Source organism: Callithrix jacchus, chromosome 2 (assembly GCF_049354715.1).
Source record: "Callithrix jacchus isolate 240 chromosome 2, calJac240_pri, whole genome shotgun sequence".
NCBI lineage: Eukaryota > Metazoa > Chordata > Mammalia > Primates > Cebidae > Callithrix > Callithrix jacchus.
This window is the reverse complement of record NC_133503.1, coordinates 139,687,024-139,711,015: the sequence shown is the minus strand read 5'-3', so window position 1 is coordinate 139,711,015 and position 23,992 is coordinate 139,687,024. Positions and strand designations below refer to the sequence as shown.

At 38.2% G+C, this 23,992-nt stretch overlaps 1 protein-coding gene across 14 annotated transcripts in view; it reads left to right on the top strand.

The window, feature by feature from the left end:
* Window positions 1-23,992, top strand: part of BDP1 (BDP1 general transcription factor IIIB subunit) — a 131,228-nt gene that overhangs the window by 35,206 nt on the left and 72,030 nt on the right. For 10 of the 14 annotated variants that reach the window (XR_013532285.1, XR_013532286.1, XR_004739867.3 and 7 more), the window contains 8 exons: window positions 220-363; window positions 3,644-3,919; window positions 5,621-5,756; window positions 10,106-10,264; window positions 12,260-12,416; window positions 17,156-17,247; window positions 18,177-18,405; window positions 20,710-20,834. Coding sequence is in view for 11 of the 14 variants with exons in the window: in XM_078365369.1 (XP_078221495.1) it covers window positions 220-363; window positions 3,644-3,919; window positions 5,621-5,756; window positions 10,106-10,264; window positions 12,260-12,416; window positions 17,156-17,247; window positions 18,177-18,405; window positions 20,710-20,834 (1,318 nt within the window). In the remaining 3 variants the exon portion in view is untranslated. The remainder of the gene's footprint in view (window positions 1-219; window positions 364-3,643; window positions 3,920-5,620; window positions 5,757-10,105; window positions 10,265-12,259; window positions 12,417-17,155; window positions 17,248-18,176; window positions 18,406-20,709; window positions 20,835-23,992) is intronic. The other 4 variants (XM_078365371.1, XM_054252201.2, XM_078365373.1 and 1 more) reach the window with 2 other exon arrangements.

The window sequence follows — 23,992 nt, the reverse complement described above, 5'->3', positions numbered from 1 at the left end:
CCTTTTGTTGCTGAATGGTGTTCTGATGTGTAATTATCTATTTCCCTGCTGATAAGACACACCTATTTTATTACTGAGTAGTGTTCTGTTGTGTACTTGTTTATCTGTTCTCCTAGTGATAGACAAACCCATTTGCTTTTTTTGTTATGATACTTTAAAAGCTAGAAACAGTTTTTTAAAATAAAAACTTGAAAGTTCTTTTCCTTTTTTTTTAAACAGAGGAAAAGCGCCCTTTTGACTTCGATTTTTTTGCTCATTTGCTTCAGAAAGTTCTTGCTGAAGAAGAGAAAAGAAAACAAAAATCTGTTAAAAATCATAGTTTAAAGGAGAAGAAATCCACTAAACCACGGAAAAATGTAAAAGGTATTGATTTTAAAGAAAGTGTGCTAGTTTACTTGGTAATAATAAACTTGCAATATTATTCCTCGGTATTTGAGAGTTCATGTGTAGCTCAGGTAGTTAAGATCATCAAAGCATCCAGTTGGAGGGAATATATCTTTTTTCAATCCACTAGTTATTTGGTCCAAAACAATAGCTTTCTTTTAAATTTTTTAATGGGCATGATTGGGTTATTTGACATCTTTCTAGTATAGAGGATAGTTGCAGCCAGTCAATGAACATCAGAATTTGGACGGTCATATTTCATGTTTGGTTACTAATTATCATTTTCCTCTGTAAAACAAATCTGCTATAAAATTCTAGTATTGAAAAAATGAGACTCTAATCTTTTGGGGTTGTGACTAGACTATTGGTTGAGCATAACTTATTTCTGAAAGCTAATGTTGACTTGTAACAGAAAATTGTATATATATATATGTGTGTGTGTGTGTATATATATATATATATATGATATTTTTTATTTTTAGACTTATGTTTTCTTAACTATTTGAACTCTGGCCTGTGAGGACAATGTTTAGCTATAATCACATAAAGAAGATGCTTGGAACTATAGGGAACCTTATATGTTATTTAGTTTACATTTTAGCTCCTTTTCTATTGGTTTTAATCACCAAGAAGTAGCCCCAGAGGTTGTAAGACAGTTTTTCCTAAGGACTCACAGTGTGAGTAGTGGCAGTGGCAGAACTGAAACGTAGGATTGTCAGAGCCTATGTTGGGGGTCCCCACAACCATCTCCCAGGGTTTAATTATTCACCAAGACTCGCGATTCATCTTCCTCTGCCTGGAACATATCACACTTTCAGATTTCCAGAAGGAAAGCAGTTTGGCATAAACCACATTTTACAACTAAGGCACAGTAAGCCACTAATAATCAGGGTGGTAGGAACTCTTTCCAAAACCAAATGCTGAGACATGGCCCAAGGGCCAACCTTATAAGAAGGATTTTCAAAGGATAGCAGTCAAGCCTGCTACATTAACTCTTTTCTGTTCAAAGCCAGGCTAGAATTTCTTCTGGAGCATGGGGCCTATATCTTTTAAAAAGTAGTATTGATAACTGCAAAATATCTTTATTCTGAATAGTCATTTTTTTTTTTTACTTACTATGCATAATCCTAGAAGATTAAAATATATATCTTCTTGTGATTATCATGTTACAGGTGATAACATGAGTAACTCACTGTTACCTTACTTAATATGAGAACTTTTTTTTTGAGACAGGGTCTCACTTTGTCGCCCAGGCTGCAATGTAGTGTCACAATCTCGGCTCACTGAATCCTTCACTACTCGGGTTCAGGCAGTTATTTCACCTCAGCCTCCTTAGTAGCTGGGATTACAGGCATGTGCCACCATGCACCAGGCTAAATTTTGTAATTTTTGTTAGAGATCGTTTCATTATGTTGGCCAGACTGGTCTTACACTCCTGACCTCAAATGATCCGCCCACCTTGCCCTCCCAAAGTACTGGGATTGCAGGTGTGAGCCACCACACCCAACCAGAAAGTTTTTTTTTTTTTGAGATGGAGTTTTGCTCTTGTTGTCTAGGCTGGAGTGTAATGGCACCATCTCAGCTCACTGCAACCTCTGCCTCCTAGGTTCAAGCGATTCTTCTGCCCCAGCTTCCCAAGTAGCTGGGATTGTAGGCATGTGCCACCACACCTGGCTAATTTTGTATTTTTAGTAGAGACGGGGTTTCACCATGTTGGTCAGGCTGGTCTCGAACTCCTCATCTCAGGTGATCTGCCCGCCTCAGCCTCCCAAAGTGCTGGGATTACAGGCGCGAGCCACCACGCCCAGCCAAACTTTTTAGATATGTTATTACATCTCAGATTTTAAAAAATGATTATTCTTATAAAATTAATCAGATTTATTTTCTCAATTTTAAAATTCTAATCTTTTAAATTTAATTTTGTTTACCATTTACTTTTGAGATAGGGTCTTGCTCTTTTGTGCAGTCTGGAGTGCACTGATGCACTCATAGTTTACTGCAGTCTCAAATTCCTGGGCTCAAGTGATCCTCCCACCTCAGCCTCCTGAATAGCTAGGGCTGCAGGTGTGTGCCACTATGCTCAGCTAATTCAAAAAAAATTTTTGTAGACTCAGAGTCTTGCAGTATTGCCCAGGCTGCTCTTGAACTCCTGGCCTCAAGTGATCCCTCTGCCTTGGCCTCCCAACGTATTACAGGTATTACAGGCATGAGCTACCGCGCATGGCCTAACTTTTTTAAAAACAAAAGTAAATAACATTGAATGTCATTACCATTTGAGATTAGATATTTTTAGAGAAAATATCTGATCAACCATGGCTATGAAGTTAAGCTTGCTTTTGCTTTGGAGACTGACTTAGTTTTAGGCTGCTATATCAGGTAATGTATAGAGAACAGAAATTTATTTCTCTTAAGATGGAGGCACTGTCATCTGGCAAGGGTATTCTTGCTGTGTCATCACATGACAGAAAAGCAAAGAGAGAGCAGGAGGGGGCCAAACCTGCCCTTTCATAACAGTGCTAGTTCTAATGAGGGCAGAGCCCTCATGTCCTGTCACCTCTTAAATGTTCTACCTCTTAATAATGTTACAATGGCAATTAAATTTCATCATGCATTTTGGAAGGGACAAACATTCAAATATAGTAGATGCTGTTTCTTGGTGATCTACAGTTTTTAGAAAAAATTCATGTTTTCACCTTTTGATACAGTTGATTTTTTTTTGAGATGGAGTTTCGCTCTTGTTACCCAGGCTGGAGTGCAATGGCGCGATCTCGGCTCACCGCAACTTCCGCCTCCTGGGTTCAGGCAATTCTCCTGCCTGCCTCAGCCTCCTGAGTAGCTGGGATTACAGGCACACACCACCGTGCCCAGCTAATTTTTTGTATTTTTAGTAGAGACGGGGTTTCGTCATTTTGGCCAGCATGGTTTCTATGTCCTGACCTCGTGATCCGCCTGCTTGGCCTCCCAGAGTGCTGGGATTACAGGCATGAGCCACCACACCTGACTGCCACTTGATTTTTTTAAATGCAACAATATGCTTTGAAATTTTTCACATGAGTATGTATAAATTTACCTCATTGTTTTTGGCTGCATGGATTTTTATATATTATTTAGTCATTTCCCACTGGACATTTTAGGTTGTCTTTAGGTTTTTTGCTTATATGAATAAATACTACAGAGGACATCTTTGAGTATCTTCTCCACCTTTACAAATTTTTCTTTAGGTTGTTTACATATTTATAGCCATTTCTCTTGTTTTCAGTCAAAAAAGTTGCCTGTGAAGGAGTGAATGATGATCCAGATGAGTCTATGAGTTCTAGAGTTTCAGACACAGAAAGATCTCAGGATGCTCAGACAGTTGAAGAAGAGTCTCTGACTTTATCAGGGGAGGATGCAGAACAGGTTGCATTAGAAGTAGACCTAAATCAAAAGAAACGAAGAAGGAAGAATCAAGATAAGGCTAATGAACTGGAAGTAAACAATCTTTTAGAAAATGCCACTGTTCAGGCGGGTCCTTCTAAAGGAAAAAAACAAAAGAGTAAGTTATATTTAAAAAGCCTTTATATTACTTGAGAAGACTGTACAGTAATATGGTATTTAACTTAATTTTCTGTCTAGATAGCAATTAATGATGCTTATTAATCGGTTCTGTATTCATGGTACTGCGCTAATGCTATTTATTTTTAATTAAAGGAAAAAAGTTTATTGTAGAAAAAAGTTAAAGGAAACAAATTAAAGTGGGGAAATTGTTCTCTAAAGTTTTTTTTTTTTTTAAATGACCCCCCACACTCCACCTGACTGCCTTGAGGGGCGGGGCAGAAGCCTCTAAAGTTTGTTTCTAAGATGTATCACCTCCTGTGCCTTCTCATTAACTATGATTAGAAATCACATGTCTATATATTTAAAAGTATGTTGCTTATATCTGTTAATAAAACACAGGTTTCATGTTGTACCTCTATAGCGCACCTCTGTGAACTCACAAGGGATTGTTTAATTCCTATAAAAGAACTAATGGAATATGTATTCCTTCCATTTTTCTTTTTTACTCTTCGAATGCAAACATATTGCCACTTAGGAGTTGCTTGGGGATGAGGGCTAAGAGTTTGACGGGAAGTCCTGGTCCCTTTTCTTAGGAGTTCATATATAGATTATTTAAAGCTGATAAAAGGTAGGAGCAGACCAGAACAACCTTTCTATAAAATTGGTATTTTCCATAGTTGAGATTTACCCATCTGATTTTATTTTTATTTATATTTTTGAGATAGAGTCTGGCTCTGTTGCCAGGCTGGAGTGCTGTAAGTAGCACGATCTTGGCTCATGGTAACCTCCACCTCCAGGTTCAAGCAATTCTCCTGCCTTAGCCTCCCAAGTAGCTGGGACTACAGGCGCACACCACTGTGCCCTGCTAACTTTTGTATTTTTAGTACAGATGGGGTTTCACCATGTTGGCCAGGATGGTCTCGATCTCTGGACCCTGCAATCTGGCTGTCTCAGCCTCCCAGAGTGCTGGGATTACAGGTGTGAGGCACCATGCCAGGCCTACCCATCTGATTGTAATAAGAGTCCTGGTAGCTAACATAGTATGCTTTGTAGACATCACAGTATTAGCCTCTTTTTTTGGCTTACCCTTAGAGTCATTACATATAATGCAGAATAGCTTAATGATTCACAAACAGGTTTTAGAAATCAAACAGACCTTGCTTTAAATTCCAGCTTTTTTACTTGCTTAAGTATTGCATTAGGCAAGTTATTTAAGATCTCTGAACTCAGGTGGTTCTCTGTGAGATTAATATTAATACCTTTTAATAGGACTGTTTCAAGTATTAAATGAGATAATGCATCTTATGGACTTAAGGGTTCCTGTCACTTAATAAATAATAGCTATCACTGTTATTAATTAGTACACGTCTAAAAAAAGTACACTTCTGAAGGAGCAAAAAAATAGTTAAATCAACCTTTAGTTCCTTACTTGACATAGAAAATTAGTCACTTTAAATACTTAAAATTTATGATAAAAGGAAGATGCTACAAACTGCCTAAGAGGCTTGGGCTGATCCTCATATATGTTAAGCTTTTATTATGGTCTAAAAATAAGATGTGTGCCTTGCAGATAGGAACTTGAATGTTGAATGGATTAAGGTTTTGTAGGAAAAGACTGTGTTATAGGTAAATTCCTTTGTGCTTTAAAAAAGGTGTTTTTGCTGTCATTTTTAGAATAACATGCATTTTGTATTTGTAGATAAATGTCAGTCTGTAAGGCCTGAGGTAAAGGAAGGCGAATGTAGTAAGGAGCAGATGCCTTCCATAAATGGCATTGTGAGTTCTGCCTCCAGTGAAAAAGTTGAGAAAAGAACTGACCCCATCCTTTCATTAAGGTATTTTCTACATCTGGTTTTATCCACATCTGTTGATTACTGAGAAAGGAGTGTTGAAGTCTCCATCTGTAACTGTGGATTTGCCTGTTTTGTTTTTTCAGTTCTATTTTTTTTTTGCCTCATATATTTTGAAGCTCTGTTGTTAGATGTGTACATATCTAGGATTCTTTTATCTTCTTGGTAAAATTCCCTTTATCATTGTATACTGCCCTTCTGGTATTGCTCTTTTTTTCTGATGTTTGCTTTGCCATTGTGGCTTTCTTTTGGTTGATGTTTGCATGAGTTTATCATTTTCTGTGACGGTTTTCTCTGTCTTTGGTTTTCATTAGTTTGAATATCATGTGTCCTGCTGTGTGTGTGCTTTAAAATTTGATTTAATTTGTAATACAACAACATGAGATTTACCCTCTTAACAGATTTTTTATGTGTAGTATACAGTATTGTTAATTACAAGCACAGTGTTATATTGCCGATCTCTGGAATTCTTTTTTACCTTGCATAACTGCACCTCTATACCCATTGAACAGCAACTCTCATTTCTTCCTCCTAGCCCTTGGCAATCATGATTCTTTCTTTTTCTTTGTTTTGTTTTGTATTTGAGGTGGGGGTCTCACTCTGTCACCCAGGCTGGAGTACAGTGGCATGATCTCAGCTCACTGCAGCCTCAGCCTCCAAGGCTCCAAGTAGCTGGGACCATCAGCATGTACCACCACACCCAGCTAATGTTTTGTATTTTTAGTAGAGATGGGGTTTCACCATGTTGTTCAGGCTGGTCTTGAACGGAGCTCAGGTGATCCACCCGCCTTGGCCTCCCAAAGTGCTGGGATTACAGGTGTGAACCACAGTACCTACTGGAGTATATTTTTGTAACTGGCTTATTTCACTTGGTGTAATATCTTGAAGTTTTATCCATGTTGTAGTATATGACAGGATTTCCCTTTTTTTTTGAGACTTGAGTCTTGCACTGTCTCCGGGGCTGGAGTGCAATGGTGTGCTCTTGGCTCACTGCAAACCCTGCCTCCTGGGTTCAGGCAGTTCTCCTTCCTTAGCCTCCTGAGTAGCTGGGATTATAGGTGCGCACCACCACACCTGGCTAATTTTTTTTTGTATTTTTAGTAGAGGTGGGTTTCACTTTGTTGGCTAGACTGGTCTTGAACTCCTGACCTTGTGATCCACCTGCCTCAGCCTTCTGAAGTGCTAGAATTACAGGCGTGAGCCACCACTCCAGGGCAAGATTTCCTTTTTTATGACTGAATAATACTCCATTACATGTATATGCCGTATTTTCCTTATCCAGTCATTGGTTGACGGACATTTAGGTTGTTTCTGTCTATTGGCATCACTGAAAATGGGAGTGCAAATATCTCTTTGAGATCCTGATGTCAATTTTTGTAGATAAATACCCAGAAGTGGGGTTGCTAGATCACATGGTCATTCTACTTTTAATTTCTTGAGGACCCTCATACTGTTTCCAATAGTGGGTGAACCATTTTACATAACCACCAACAGTGTTCAAGGGTTCCAGTTTTTTTCACATCCTCTTCAATTAATGGAGTCTTTAATTTTATTAATAATGTCTCTCTGAACGAATAGAAGGTAATATCTTATGTTTCTTTTGATTTGCACTTCCTGGATTATTTTTGATGTTGAGCATCTTTCTAGCTGTTAGCCATTTGTATGTCTTCTTTGGAGAAATGTCTATTGAGGTCCTGTGCCCAATTTTTTTTTTTTTTTTTTTTTTATTGAGACAGTTTCGCTCTTGTTACCCAGGCTGGAGTGCAATGGCGCGATCTCGGCTCACCACAACCTCCGCCTCCTGGGTTCAGGCAATTCTCCTGCCTCAGCCTCCTGAGTAGCTGGGATTACAGGCACACGCCCCCATGCCCAGCTAATTTTTTGTATTTTTAGTAGAGATGGGGTTTCACCAGTTGACCAGGATGGTCTCGATCTCTTGACCTTGTGATCCACCCACCTCGGCCTCCCAAAGTGCTGGGATTACAGGCTTGAGCCACCGCACCCGGCTTGTGCCCAATTTTTAATTAGGTTATTTTATTTTTTGCTGTTGAGTTTCAAGAATTACTCATATAGTTTGGATTTTAGCCCCTTATCAGAAATATGACTTGCACATTTTCTCCTGTTCCATAGGTTGCCTTTTCATTCTGTCTCCTGTTTCCTTTGGTGTACAGAAGCTTTTTAGTTTAATGTAGTCCCATGTCTAATTTTGCTTTTGTTTCCTATACTTTTGGGTGTCATATCTAAGAAACTATTGCCAAAAACAAACTTAAAGCTGTTAATTATTTTTAAGCATATAATTTAGTGCCATTAGTTAGATTTACATTGTTGTGCAGCCATCAACACCATTTATAAAGCTATTTTTATTACTGCAAACAGAAAATTATGCAGTAATTTCTCTTTTTCCCCTTGCTGTAACCACTGATAATCTCTAATCTGCTTTCTGTCTCCCATCCAAGTACTAAACAGGCCCAGACTTGCTTAGCTTGAGATCAAATTAGGCCCATTCAGAGGGGTAAGGCTGTAGACTACTTTCTGTCTTCATGCCTCTGTCTAATCTAGATATTTTACATAAGTGGAATCTAATGCTATTTCTCAGTTGTTTGTTCCTAATTGACAGATATCTAAAGTGTGACTTCAGAGATACACCTAATTCCATAAACTACATAAAACTTTACTCATGGCTTTTTCTAATTTTTAAAATAATTTTTTAAAATTATTGTTAATTTTTGTAAGAGCCTCTCGAGAAGCTGGGACTGCAGTCATGGGACACCACACCTAGCTAATCTTAATAGAGTTGTTTTCCAGGCTGGTCTCAAACTCCTGGGCTCAAGTGATTCTCACACCTCAATGTGGGCTACTGTGTCTGGCCCCAACTTTTTCTAATTTAGGGAAAAAATAACCCTGTAATGACTGTTAAAGTCCCAGTTGTTTTTGGAAAACAGAGAGTTTATTCTAAAATTGTCGTGTACACAAGAACAAAGGCTCACCAGTGATAAAGACAGTTTTAAAAAACACCAACTTTGGAGAGGGACTCCCTGTCCTAGACTAATGTTCAAGCTAGAATAACTACAACAGCATGGTATTGGTACAGATTTAGACGAATTGACGCAGTGGAACTGAATGTAGAGTTTAGGAAGACACATTTAGGAATCTGTCATATGGCAGAGGTAGCTTTAGAAATTAGGGGGAAAAGATTGAACTAACTATTCATTAGATTGTGTTGAGATTTGAAAAATGTAATATTTTATCCTTGGATTACCATAGCCACTAACTTCTTGATGGATTGAAGACTAAAAACAAATCTTTACAACTTTTAGAAGAAATGTAGAAAAATATCTTTGTAATGTTAAGCATTTAGTAAGACATAGAAAACACAGACTTTAAAAGATAAGATTGATGTTTGACAGTAGTAAAATTAGTTGAAATTTATTTTGTGACAGGATCTTGCTCTGTCGCCCAGGCTGGAGTGCCGTGGTGCAATCTCAGGTCACTGCAGCCTTGAGTTCCTGGGCTTAAGTAATCCTCTCACTTCAGCCTTCTGAGTAGCTGGGACTACAGGCATGTGCAACTATACCTGGCTCATACTTGAATTTTTTTTAATACTGTAATTCTCACTTTGTGTAGGACTATGTTAACTGCAACTTGAGCTTATTGGAGCTGTGTCTTCCTCGCTTTATATGTCTTGGTTACACAGTACCCTGCAAAGCAAGGATTGCCTATATAAATTTTAATGAAAGCTAATTCCTGAATATTACTATTATTTTACACATGTTTGATTTGTAAACCCCATTTAATAATTTCTCATTTTGAAGCCTGTTTTTTGAGATAGAATCTTGCTCTGTCACCCAGGCTGTAGTACAGTGGTGTGATCTTCACCTCCTGGGTTCAAATGATTCTGGTGCCTCAGTCTCTTGAGTAGGTGGGATTATAAGTCTGCACCACTATGTCCAGCTAGTTTTTGTATTTTTAGTAAAGACAGGGTTTAACCATGTTGGCCAGGATGGTCTCAAACTCCTGGCCTCAAGTGATCTGCTTGCCTCGGCCTCCCAAAGTACTGGCATTACAGGCGTGAGCCGCCATGCCTTCATTTTGAAACTTCTTGAGCATGTTCCTAAGCGTGTAAATTTGCAGCTGCACTTCTCTGGTGGTACAGTTTTCTATAACATGATGCAAGATGGATCATAGAAAAGCTAATACAGCAGTTTGTATTCTTCTATAATGTGAAGCAGCATCTTGCAAAATGGTGATTTTGTGTGTTTAAAATTTTTAAAAATAATTATAAAATATGTATTATTAGGAAATCTCTCTCTGATACAGTTTTCTTTTTTTTTTAGTAATCAACAAGATGTCATAGCAGTAGCAACTGAGGCTTCAGAATCAAGCACTCCAGATTTGCCTTCATTAGAAGTTGGAATTAGAGCATTGTGTGAGGTGAATAATGCTGTGGGTAGCTATAGAGAAGAAAGAAATATTGACCTAAAAGAAAAGTCACTGTAAGTATTTTATACAATAGGATTTATTTCTAAAATTTTGATAAGGTTCTTAAATGATAATAATGTTGCTTTATTTAAGGATTAGAGGGCACCATTAATACATAGTTTATTAATAGTAGAGGGGATCATTTAATGTGTAACTATACTGTGGTCTGTTAAGAGTATAACATCAGGTGTTTTACTTTGTATTTCATTGCAGAAAGATTCTCTTGCATAGCTGATGTATAATAATGATATGAATTTTAGGAAGGTGGTAACTTATGAAATTCTAAAACAATTTGGAAGCCTAAATATTTACCATGAAATTTTATTTTTACTTGATTTGATTTTTTTTTAATGCTTGGTATCAAAATAATGGATTTTGATATTGATGATTTCAAGGAAGTATATCTTCTAGTATGTAGATTCTTGTTAAATTAATATCTTCCCAAGAAACTATTAAAAGCATTATAAAAATCTCCCTTTGAAGAGATAATTAAAGATTTTATACTTACTTTTAATATTCCTTATAACTCCTCATCTTATATGGGCTTAAAGTTTATTCAGTTTATTTTTCAGTAAAGTACTGTCACAATAGAAATCAAACGTTTAAAAAATCAAAATGTAAATTAGTCTTTGAAATAGGCAGTACATTTGTAGGGTTCAAACATCAAAAAGTATAAAAAGGTATGATTGAACTCTCCCTCTTACCTGTCCCCTTACACTCAGACAGTCCATGTTATTTCTTATATTCTTTCAGAGATTAAAAAAAAGTACATTCAAGCTATACAAATTTATATTTTTTGCTCTAATTATAAACTTAATGACAGTATACTATATATAACATTTTGTAGCTGTTTTCTTCTGTCTTTTCATAGTCTTACATAGAGACTCTCGTTGTTCTTTTTGTAGAACAGTGCCCTATTGACTGCTGTGTAGGTTGTTTTACTGAACGATGTTTATAGTCTTGTACCTCTGTCTTTTCGCCTATATACAAGTGTATTTTTAGCGTAAGTTCCTGAGCTGACAGAACATATGGTGTGTACACACACACATACACCTTTAAACATTTATGATATTTGTTTATTTATTTATTTGAGACAAGGTTGCACTCTGTTGCCCAGGCAAGAGTTCACTGGTGTGATTATAACTCACTGCAACCTCGACCTCCCAGGCTTAGGTGATCTTCCCACCTTAGTCTCCCAAGTAGCTGGTGCACACTACCACATCCAGCTAATGTTTTTTTATTTTTTCTAATTTGAGACAGTCTTGCTCTTGTTGCCCAGGCTGGAGTGCAGTGGCGCCATCTTGGCCTACTGCAACCTCTGCCTCCCAGGTTCAAGCGATTCTCCTGTCTCAGCCTCTTGAGTAGCTGGGACTACAGGCACGTGCTACCACACCTGAGTAATTGTATTTTTAATAGAAATGGGTTTCACCATGTTGATCAGGCTGGTCTCAAACTCCTGACCTCGGCTTCCCAAAGGTGATCCACCCACTTCGGCTTCTCAAAGTGCTGGGATTATAGACATGAGCCACCATGCCCAGCCTTCCCATCTTCATTTAATCTTAGTTAGTATTTATTAATTTTATACTCACTGTATTATATTGCATTTCATCTTATCTTCCACCATGCCCAGCCTTCCCATCTTCATTTAATCTTAGTATTTATTAATTTTATCCTCACTGTATTATATTGCATTTCATCTTATCTTCCTTATTGTGAGATGCTACCTTCAGTATATGCCAAAATCATGTCTATTTTGGAGTCATTTTCTGGATTTTAAATTTGTTTTATTTATTTATTCATATATTAATAACACTGTTTGATTACTGATGAGTAGTATATTTTTAATATCAGATAGAACAAGTTATTCTCTTCTTTTTAAGTTTTCTTTGCTACTCTTACTCTAAGTGAGCTCTCAAAGAAGTTCTTTCTAGTTCTCAATAGGTTATTTTAGAAGTTCATTTGGACATTATTGTATGTTGGATGCTATTTAAATAATGTTTATTTTTCAGGGAAATTGATCAAACAGAAAATGTTAAACCGATGTTGAGAGGTCACTTCCAGAGACCTAAACCCAATTTGTCAAGGGCTGGGAAGAAATCAGTTCTTTCAGAAGGCAAAACAGAGGCAGAGAGCAAGAATTCACACTCAGAAATTTCTGTTGAAAAGGTATGGCGTAAGAGACTTTATGGAAATTAAAATTATAAAAATTTTCCCTAAATAGGAATATAAATTTTTGACTTGTAATTGCAAAGCACTGTTACTAATATTAAAACAGATACAAGAACTTAACATTAGATTTGTTCCTATCTTAACATTTTTACACTATTGGTAGGAGTGTAAATTAGTCAACCAGTGTGGAAGACAGTGTGGCAATTCCTCAAGGATCTGGAAATAGAAATACCATTTGACCCAGCAATCCCAATACTGGGTATATACCCAAAGGATTATAAAGCATTCTATTATAAAGACATATGCACACGTATCTTCATTGTGGCACTGTTTTCAATAGCAAAGACTTGGAACCAACCCAAATGCCCATAAATGATAGACTGGATAAAGAAGATGTGGCACATATACACCATGGAATACTATGCAGCCATAACAAAGGATGAGTTCATGTCCTTTGCAGGGATATGGATGAAGCTGGAAACCATCATTCTCAGCAAACTGACACAAGAACAGAAAACTAAACACCACATGTTCTCACTTATAAGTGGGTGTTTAACAAGAGAACACATGGACACGGGTCATCACACACCAGGGTCTATTGGGGGGTGCGGAGGCTAAGGGAGGGATAACAGGGTGGGGGAGTTGGGGAGAGATAACATTAGGAGAAATACCTAATCTAGATGATGGGGGGATAGATGCAGCAAACCACTGTGGCATGTGTATACCTGTGTAACAATCCTGCACGGTCTGCACATACACCCCAGAACTTAAAGTACATATATATAAAAAAGGTATATGTTCCTATTTTACTAGTCTTTTGTTTTTACAATTTTTTTTTTTCTTTGAGACAGAGTCACCAGGCTGCAGTGCAGTGGCATGATCTTAGCTCACTGCAACCTCCGCCTCCTGCGTTCAAGCAATTCTGCCTAAGCCTCACAAGTAGCTGGGATTACAGGCATGTGCCTCCATGCCCAGCTATGTTTTATATTTTTAGTAGAGACAGGGTTTCACCATATTGGCCAGACTGGTCTCAAACTCCTGACCTTGTGATCTGCCTGCCCCCACGTCCCAAAGTGCTGGATTATAGGTGTGAGGCACTGTGCCTGGCCAAAACTTTTTCAGTTGGCCACAGTGGTGCACACCTGTAATCCCAGCACTTTGGGAGACCAAGGCGGGTGGATCACTTTAGGCCAGGAGTTTGAAACCAGCCTGGCCAACATGACAAAACCCCATCTCTACTAAAAACATAAAAATTAGCTGGCCATTGTGTCACACACCTGTAATCCCAACTACTTGGGAGTTTGAGGCATGAGAATTGGTTGAACCCAGGAGGGAGGAGGTTGCAGTGAGCCAAGATTGTGCCACTGCACTCTAGCCTGGGTGACAGAGCGAAACTCTATCTCAAAAACATAAAAAATAATAACCTTTTTCTCTGAAACTATTAATTTACACTTTTTTTGGTCCCATTGATCTTTTTAATAGCTATCTCAGGTTAACATATTATTGATTTATGTAATCAATATTCACATGCTACATTATTCACATGCTACTGATGGATGTTCAGGTTGTTTCTATTTTTGCTTGTTTTTTTTTTGAGAGAAGGAAAGAAAAAAAATAAGTAAAGGAGAGGAAGAAAGAGGAAGAGAAAGAGGGAGAGTAAATGGAAATATTGCTTTATTTTGAAAAAAATTGGGTATTAATAATGGCCAATCAATGTTTCATTTAAACTTATGGGTAGGTGTGATGTGGTATTGACAAGAATGTATATTTTGTGTATTTGAAGTGGAGAGCTCTATAAATATTTATTAAGTTTACTTGTTTCGGATCTGAGTTCGAGTCCTTGATATCCTTATTAATTTTTTGTCTCATTGAATCTAAGTCTCATATCTGGGTGTTAGGATCGTTAGCTCTTGTTGTTGCGTTGATCCTTTTACCACTATATCTTTGTTGCTTTAAAATCTATTTTATCCGATACGAGAATTGCAACTACTGTTATTTATTTATTTATTTATTTTTGCTCTCCATTTGGTTGGTACATCTTTCTCCATCCCTTTGTTTTGAGTCTTTGTGTATCCTTGCATGTGAAACAGGTCTGGATGTAACATGCCATTGGGTTTTGGCTGTGTCTTTTGATTGGGGGATTTAGTCAATTTAAATTTAGGGTTACTGCCATTTGATGTTGACTGGCTGTTTTATCCATTCGTTGGTGTAAATTCTTCTTTATGTTGGTGCTCTTTACTTTTTGGTGTATTTTTAGAAAGGCTAATACTGGTTGTTTCTTTCTGTGTGTAATGCTTCTTTCAGAAGCTCTTGTAAAGCAGGCCTGGTGGTAATAAAATCTCTGAGTTCTTGCTTGTTCATAAAAGATTTTACTTTTCCTTCAGTTGTGAAGCTTATTTTGGCTGGATATGAAATTCTGGGCTGAAGGTTCTGTTCTTTGAGGATGTTGAATATTGGCCCCCACTCTCTTCTGGCTTGTAGAGTTTCTGCTGAGAGATCTGCTGTAAGTCTGATAGGCTTCCCTTTGTGGGTAACCTGACCTCTCTCTCTGGCTGCCCTTAGTATTTTCTCCTTCGTTTCAACCCTGGTGAATCTAACGATTATGTGCCTTGGGGTTGCTCTTCTTGAGGAATATCTTTGTGGTGTTCTCTGTATTACCTGGGGTTGAATGTTGACCTGCTTTGCTAGTTTAGGAAAATTTTCCTGAATAATATCCTGAAGGGTATTTTCCAGCTGGGATTCATTCTCTCTGTAGCATTCAGGTACACCTATCAAACGTAAATTTGGTCTTTTCACATAGTCCCACATTTCTTGGAGACTTTGCTCATTCCTTTTTATCCTTTTTTCTCTAATCTTTTCTTCACGTTTTATTTCATTAAGTTGGACTTTGACCTCTGATATCCCTTCTTCTGCTTGAACAATTCGAGTGTTTAAACCTGTGCATACTTCTCGGAGTTCCTGTATTGTATTCTTCAGTTCCATTATTTCACTCATACTCCTCTCTAAGTTGTCTATTCTCAATAGGATTTCATCAAACTTTTTTTTAAAGTTCCTAGTTTCTTTACGTTGGGTTACAACATGTTCTTTTAACTCACCAAAGTTTGTTATTATCCATTCCTTGAAGAGTGATTCTGTCATCAGGATGCGCTCGTTCTCCATCAAGCCTTGTTCCATTGTTGATGTGGAACTGTGATCATCTTTAGAGGGAGAGGCGTTCTGACTTTGAGTATTCTCAGCATTTTTATGCTGGTTTCTTCCCGTCATTGTAAGTTTATCCTCCTCTCGTCTTTGAAATTACCAACTTTCAGATTAGGTCTCTTGAGTGGATGTCCAGGTTGTTAGTTCCCAGGGCCAGAGCAGCGGCGTTAAAACTGATGGTGCTTTTCTGCCCAGGATTCTCCTGTATGGCTTCCTTCTTGTGTCTGTGCTTGTTTGTTTTTTTAACTTGTATATTAGAAGCAAACAATTTTATAAATAAGACTCTCTCAAGGATACAGACAAAGGATAAATTTCTAGAGATGATGGGATTGTTGGGTCAAATAATATTTTAAATATTTTTATGACTCTTGTTATACATTGTCTTTTGTTATTTTTTATTTTTTATTTTTGTGATGGAGTTTCACTCTTGTTACCCAGGCTGGAGTGCAATGGCACGATCTCGGCTCACCACAACCTCCACCTCCTGGGTTCAGGCAATTCTCCTGCCTCAGCCTCTTGAGTAGCTGGGATTACAGGCATTTGCTACTACACCTGGCTAATTTTTGTATTTTTAACAGGGGATTCCACCATGTTGGCCAGGCTAGTCTTGAACTCCTGACCTTGTGAGCTGTCCACCTCGGCCTCCCAAAGTGCTGGGACTATAGGCGTGAGGCACCATGCCTGTCCTGAGTCATGGTTTCAATTCAGTTTTGTATCCTTTAGTAATTAACATTTCAGAAACATCTTTCTGAAATATTTAGTGTGATTCCATTTTTGTTCAAAAAAAAAAAAAATGTACACCAGGTGTTGTGGCTCACACCTGTAAGCCTTGCGCTTTGGGAGGCTGAGGCAGGCTGATCACCTGAGACCAGGAGTTTGAAACTAGCCTGGGCAACATGGTGAGATCCAGTCTGTACAATAAAGAGAAAAAACTAGCTGGGCATGGTATGTACCTGTAGTCCCAGCTACTCAGGAGGCTGAGGTGGGAGGATCACCTGAACCTGGGAGGTCAAGGCTGCCGTGAGGTATCACTGTACTCTAGCCTGGGCAACAGAGTGTGACCCCGTCTAAAAAGAAAAAGGAAAAAAAATTCTCATCTGCGTTTAGGAGTTTTAGAAAATGTGTTCTAGTTAGAAGTACAAAAATTGTAGTTCATATTTATTTATTTTTGGAGGCAAAGTCTTACTCCATCACCGCTGCTAGAGTGCAGTGATGTGACCTCAGCTCATTGCAATCTCTGTCTCTCAAGTTTAAGCAATTCTCCCGCCTTAGCCTCCCAAGTAGCTGGGACTACTGGGGCATGCTGCCACGCCTGGCTAATTTTTTTATAGTTTAGTAGAAGTGGGGTTTCACCCTGTTGCCCAGGCTGGTCTCCAACTCCTGAGCTCAGGCAGTCCACCTGCCTTGGCCTCCCAAAGTGCTAGGATTACAGGCTTGAGCCACTGCTCTGGGCCAGTTCTGTTGTTTCAATTTCTATTTATTACAAAGTTTGAACTTTTTATGGTAAGTAGATAAATTGTAGGAAATTAAATTCACAGAACCACATGGAAAAGGATAAAATGAATACTTTGGACATTCTGAGAATGGAGACTACAGAGAGAGAGACTCCAGAAGCTGAAACTGTATCTATGTAAGTATTCAGGAAGTAGTATAAAAATAGTATCTCTTAGGAATCATTGTAATAATTTGTCTTCTACTTAATAAGGTCTGAATTTTATTTTCAAGTTGTGTACCTTGTTTATTTTCAACCACAGGTGGTTTTGAAACATTAAGAATTCTCTGTTTGATATTGCTTATGTAAATTTTATGAATCTATTGAGTTAGCTGTTACATTTCAGTGGTTACAATATATGTTCTTGGATAATTTTATTTATAGCAAGGCATTTCAAAAGGGAATATTTAACTTGAAATGGAAATCTAGAAGAGGCTTCAGTCCATTGTCAATATGACTGGTGGATTCTGGGCTGTTCAGGAGTTACCATTTATATCATGATTTGGGATTAATCCCCTGGAGTTGTACATTATTCTATAGTATCCTTAAGAATAGTATTACATGCTTGTCAGATGTAGATTTTTCCAATTTTATAATAGAATTCTATTTAAAATTGCTTTTTAAAATAGGCTTCCAGGATCGTGTCTTGTCTTTTTCTTTTTCTTTTTTTTTGAGATGGAGTCTTGCTCTGTCTCGAAGTGGCCCAGTCTCTGCTCACTGCAACCTCTACTTCCCGGGTTCAAGCAATTCTCTTGCCTCAGCTTCCCAAGTAGCTGGGATTACAGGTGCCCACCACCATGCCTGGCTAATTTTTGTATTTTTAGTAGAGATGGGGTTTCACCATGTTGGCCAGGCTGGTCTCGAACTCCTGACCTCAAATGATCCTCCCGTTTTGGCCTCCCAAAGTGTTGGGATTACAGGTGTGAGCCACTGTGCCCAGCTGGATTATGTCTTTTCAGGACACTTGTGAATTATTTCATATTCCACATGGTTTACTTATTCATGCCAGGGAGAAGGAAATTTGTGACTTCAAAATAAACATTTATTTTACTCCTTTGTGGTTCTAGTGTGGGTGAAAAAAAGTGTCTGCAGGAAGGTAATCAACTAAAGGCGTTCAGACCTGCACAAGTGAGGGGCCGATTGCAAAAGCCAAAGCCAAATGTAGGTAAAGCTGCTAAAAGAAAAGAAATTCTCATATCACAGCAAGAAATTGGGGCCAATGTAGAAATGAATGAAAATGAATCCTGTGTTGATAGAGATGAAAAGAATCAAAATGAATCCTGTGTTGGTAGAGATGTAAGTACTCTGATTCCTCCTCACATTTTTGTTAAACAAGTACATGAGCCTTAATATGAGCTTCCCTTCACCCTTAACATACTTATTTATTTTTTTGAGACAGAGTCTCTTCTGTCACCCAGGCTAGAATGCCTTGGCTCACTGCAACCTCTACCACCCAGGTTGAAGAGATTCTCCTGCCTCCAGCCTCCCTAGTAGCTGAAACTACAGGTGCACACCACCAAGCCCAACTAATTTTTGTATTTTTAGTGGAGATGGGTTTTCACCATGTTGGCGAGGCTGGTCTCAAACTCCTTACTTCAGGTGATCCACATGCCTCAACCTCCCACAGTGCTTGGATTACATGTGTGAGCCACCATGCCCAACCCCTCTACTCCCTTTTAAAAACATTACCTCACAATTTGTGTGAATCATTTGTTAAATTTATGGTAAAATCTTATAGCCAGCAGCCTTGCTAATTATAAAGCCATTTTAGAGTTTGAGCATTTACATGATAGGTAATCTGTGTCACCTGACCTCATATTTGGATTTGGTTTTTCCTGTAACTTAGTGGATATTTGAATTAACCTCCTCTTTTGAAGAGATTAATGCATATGTGAGTTTTAACATTGGCTTAAACAGCATAAAATGTTAAAAGCGGGCTGGGCGTGGTGGCTCACGCCTGTAATCCCAGCACTTTGGGAGGCCGAGGCGGGTGGATCCCAAGGTCGAGAGATTGAGACCATCCTGGTCAACATGGTGAAACCCCGTCTCTACTAAAAATGCAAAAATTTAGCTGGGCATGGTGGCGCGTGCCTGTAATCCCAGCTACTCAGGAGGCTGAGGCAGGAGAATTGCCTGAACCCAGGAGGCGAAGGTTGCAGTGAGCCGAGATCGAGTCATTGCACTCCAGCCTGGGTAACAAGAGCGAAACTCCATCTCAAAAAAAAAAAGAAAAAAAGTTAAAAGCTCCCTACTAAGATGCAATTTCAAGAACAAAGACTATGAATTTTAGATTATTTACATAGTCTGTGATAAAGGTAAAAGTTGGCATGTTTTGAGATTTCAGTTTCTTCTCTTATAATTTCCATGGTCCATAGGCCAGGCATGGTGACTCACACCTGTAATCCCAGCATTTTGGGAGGCTGAGGTGAGAGGATTGCTTGAGGCCAGGTGTCTCAGACCAGTCTGTCAATATAGTGACATTCTGTTTCTACAGAATGAATGAATGAATGAATAAATAAATAAATATTTTTTATTTATTTTATTTTATTATTATTATTTTGTTATCCAGGCTGGTGCAGTGGCATGATCTCAGCTTACTGCAACCTCCGCCCCCTGGGTTCAGGCAATTCTCCGCCTCAGCCTTCTGAGTAGCTGGGATTACAGGCATGTGCCACCATGTCCAGCTAATTTTTCTTTTGTATTTTTAGTAGACATGGGGTTTCACCATGTTGACCAGGATGGTCTCGATCTCTTGACCTCGTGATCCACCCGCCTCGGCCTCCCAAAGTGCTGGGATTACAGGCGTGAGCCACCGCACCCAGCAATAAATATATTTTTTAAAATTATACTTAAGTTCTAGGGTACATGTGCAGAACTTGCAGGATTGTTACATAGGTACACACATGCCATGGTGGTTTGCTGCCTCTATCCCCATCACCTACATCAGGCATTTCCCCCCCTGCTATCCCTCTCTAGCCCCCCACCCACCAACAGACCCTAGTGTGTGATGTTCCCCTCCCTGTGTCCATGTGTTCTCATTGTTCAGCACCCACCTATGAGTAAGAATGTGTGGTGTTTGGTTTTCTGTTCTTGTGTCAATTTGCTGAGAATCATCAACCTGGGCTTGATGGTGTGCTCCTATAGTCCCAGCTACTTGGGAGCTGAGGCGGGAGGATAACTTGAGCCCAGGAGTTCAAGCCTTCAGTGAGCTATCTATGATTATGCCATTGCACTCCAGTGTGGGTGACGGAGTGAGACCCTGTCTTAAAAAAAAAAAAAACAAAAAAAACCTCATGGTCTATGATGCAATTATAATAATCAAAAGAATTCAGAAATGCCATGGGGCATTTCTAATAAATGAGACCAAAGCAGTTACTTTGATTAGGAGAAAAAGAATGGGGCTTTGAGATATACTAAAAGGAGTAGCTCATGAAATTTTCTCAGATAGCTAAAGAAAAAGCATTAAATATATTTTAAAGTCACCATTTTATAATTTTAAATTTTTTGCCATTTTATACTTAAATTGAACAACATTTTCAGTGAAATCTGTTGCGCCACATTGTGAAACCAAAACATTAAAAAATATTGTTTGTTTTCAAGACTTCTCAACACATGGAAGATCAATCGTGTAAAGATTTTGAAGAGGAAGATGTCATATCTGAGAAAAATGATTCTTTGCAAAACGTGCAGCCAGATGAGCCCAAAGTTCTTAATGAATGTCCAAGGTAAGCATCATTTTGTTGATTATATGATCTTTGGATTTTTGTAAAAAGTTTTAGAACTCTTTCATCAGTTTTTTAAAACAGAATCAAATTAGATGGATTTGTTATCTGCATGTCTAGTTATATAGTGTTTTAAAATATAACTTCACCTTTAAAGAAAATTATGTCATAGCCTTTATGTGAATTTCTCAGATGGTTTGATAAAAGCTACTCATCATAAATTAGTACTTGAGTTAACATAAATAGCCTTTTTACTTCTTTTTTAATTTTTAATTTTTTTATTTTTTGAGACTGAGTTTCACTCTTTTTGCCTGGGCTGGAGTGCAATGGCGCAATCCAGCTCACTACAATCTCCTCCTCCTAGGTTCAAGCAATTCTTCTGCCTCAGCTTCCTGAGTAGCTGGAGTTACAGGTGCCTGCCATCACACCTGGCTAATTTTTATATTTCTAGTAGAGACGCAGTTTCACCATATTGGCCAGGCTGGTCTCGAACTCCTGACCTCAGGTGATCCATCCACCTTGGTCTCCTAACGTGCTAGGATTACAGGTGTGAGCCACCGCGCCTGGCCAGCCTTATCACTTAACATGCATATTAAATTGTATGTTTATGTTCAAATGTAAAATGAGACTTATTTTTTAAATATTTGTTTCTTTGGAATTAGATTAAGTATATACTGCCTTTATTTAAGATAAATAAATTTTATTTAAAACTTATGTATAAAGACCTGTACTGCTGATAGCCAAAGCCTTTTCTGTTTTTTATTTCTTCCTTGGAGGGTACCAAGCCAGGCTGATGGAATTACTAGTATACTTTTTAAATTTTCATTTTAGAAATGTTTCATGTGTGCAAAAGTGCAATAATGGACTCCCATATATCTGCTATCCAGTTTCAGTACTTAATATTTTACCAGTCTTTACACTTAAAGGCTGGCTAATGCTGTACTTTCTTCCGGCTGTATTAGCCTATTTAAATACTACCTAGCTGTGCATGGTGGCTCATGCCTATCTAGCTACATGGAAGGCTGAAGGAAGAGGATTGCTTGAGCCCAGGAATTTGAAGCTGCAGGGAGCTAAGATTGGGCCACTTTAGTCCAGCCAGGTCAAAAAAGTGAGACAGACTCCTGTCCCCTCAAAGAAGAAAAGTACGTAACCTGAGAGTGAAAGCTAGGTTTCCTGAACTACTTTAAAGAGCTTTATTGGAAGACAGAAAAATTTATTTCTTGTCGCCTTTACTATTCCTTTGCTTCTTAGTCCTCCCCACTGCCCCAATTATTTTACTAATGAGCACACAGTCTCTAGATAGAAGCTTGCATGACTACATTGCTTGTTACATGTCTCTGATACAGATTTTAATTACAGATAGCTAGCAAATTATTCTTTTTATTTATGTCTTTTCAGTTTAAGCTAGAGTCTATTAATAGATACTGTGGTTTAGTAGAAAATTAAACTTTTCTGAGTGGCCTCTGGGTTTTAGAACACCGTTGGATATTGTCTGTAACTAATATTCAGTCTGGTCTCAACAGCTTTCCTATCTATGGGCAGTGTCATTTCTGCTTTATCATGTCGTCTTTCTGGCCTTTGAATCTCCAAAATGCTCAAAAACAATTCTAAGATGCTGTGTTTTATCAAATTATATACCTATGTCTAACAGAAAGTTCTCCCCCCCCCACTCCAAATATGTTGACCTGTTTGAGATGCTATGTAAGATAAAGAGAAAGTAGGATAATAGTCTCTCAGAGAATGCATTAAAAATTCTTTAGGCTGGGCATAGTGACTCACACCTATAACCCCAGTACTTTGGGAAGCTGACACGGGAGGATCACTTGAGGCCAGGAGCTCAAGACCAGCCTGGACAACATTGCAAGACTGCATCTCTATAAAAAAATGTACTTTATTAGATAAACTAGTGAATATTTCTTTAAAACTTAATCTTACAGGTTAATTTTGTATCTTATCTATTCCATATAAACATTTTGAGGTTTTTGTCATGATTGGTGATGCTTCTTTCAAATATATATGTATTTGAAACACATATATATACATACATACATATATATATTTGAAACACACACACACAAACACACATGGACATTTTTTTTAAGACAGAATCTTGCTCTGTCACCCAGGCTGGAGTGTGGTGGTGTGATCATGGCTCACTGTAACCACAACCCCCTGGTCTCAATCGCTCCTCTTGCCTCAGCATCCCAAGTAGTTGGGACCACAGGTGCATGCCCCACACCTAGCTAATTTTTTAATATTTTTAGAGACAGAGTTTGCCATGTTGCCCAGGCTTGTCTTGAACTCTTGGGCTGAAGGATCCTTTTTCCTTAGCCTCCAAAAGTGCTAGGATTACAGATGTGAGCCACCACATCTGGCCATGAATATTTTATAGATTCTTAAACTCCTTGTTTTAGAAAAACACATATACAGACCTTGAAGCAGATTTATAGTTTTATGCCCACTCCATATCTTATTTTCTCCATTCTTAATTCTCTTGCTTTGCTTTTATTCTCAGATTTGTGATTTGAGGAGTTTGTGGATCTACTGTATATTTTAAATTGAGCAATAATCTAGTTCAATATTGTATTTGATATCCAGTCTCAGATACTGCCCTTCAGTTAATTATGCACCCCTTTTGTCACTTAGAAACAATCTAATCCTGCTGTAATGGCAGTTTAAAAAACCTTAGCACATAGAATATAATTATAACATTATATATTTGTATCTTATAATCTGAACCAATATCAAAATAATGAAATTATTAATAAAGTCTTTGCTTCAAGCATTTACATGTTTAAAGAATATGCCTGTTTTCAAAATGTGACTTTATAAAGAGTTTATCTTTCTTCCCATGATACCCAAACCAAAGATTGCTAGCACAGTAGTCTCACCATAGATGTTTACGGAGATGAACATGAATCATAAATGATGGAGATGAAAAGTATCATAAATCGGCCAGGCGCGGTGGCCCAAGCCTGTAATCCCAGCACTTTGGGAGGCCAAGGTGGGTGGATCACGAGGTCAAGAGATCGAGACCATCCTGGTCAAAATGGTGAAACCCCATCTCTACTAAAAATACAAAAAATTAGCTGGGCATGGTGGCACGTGCCTGTAATCCCAGCTACTCAGGAGGCTGAGGCAGGAGAATTGCCTGAACCCCG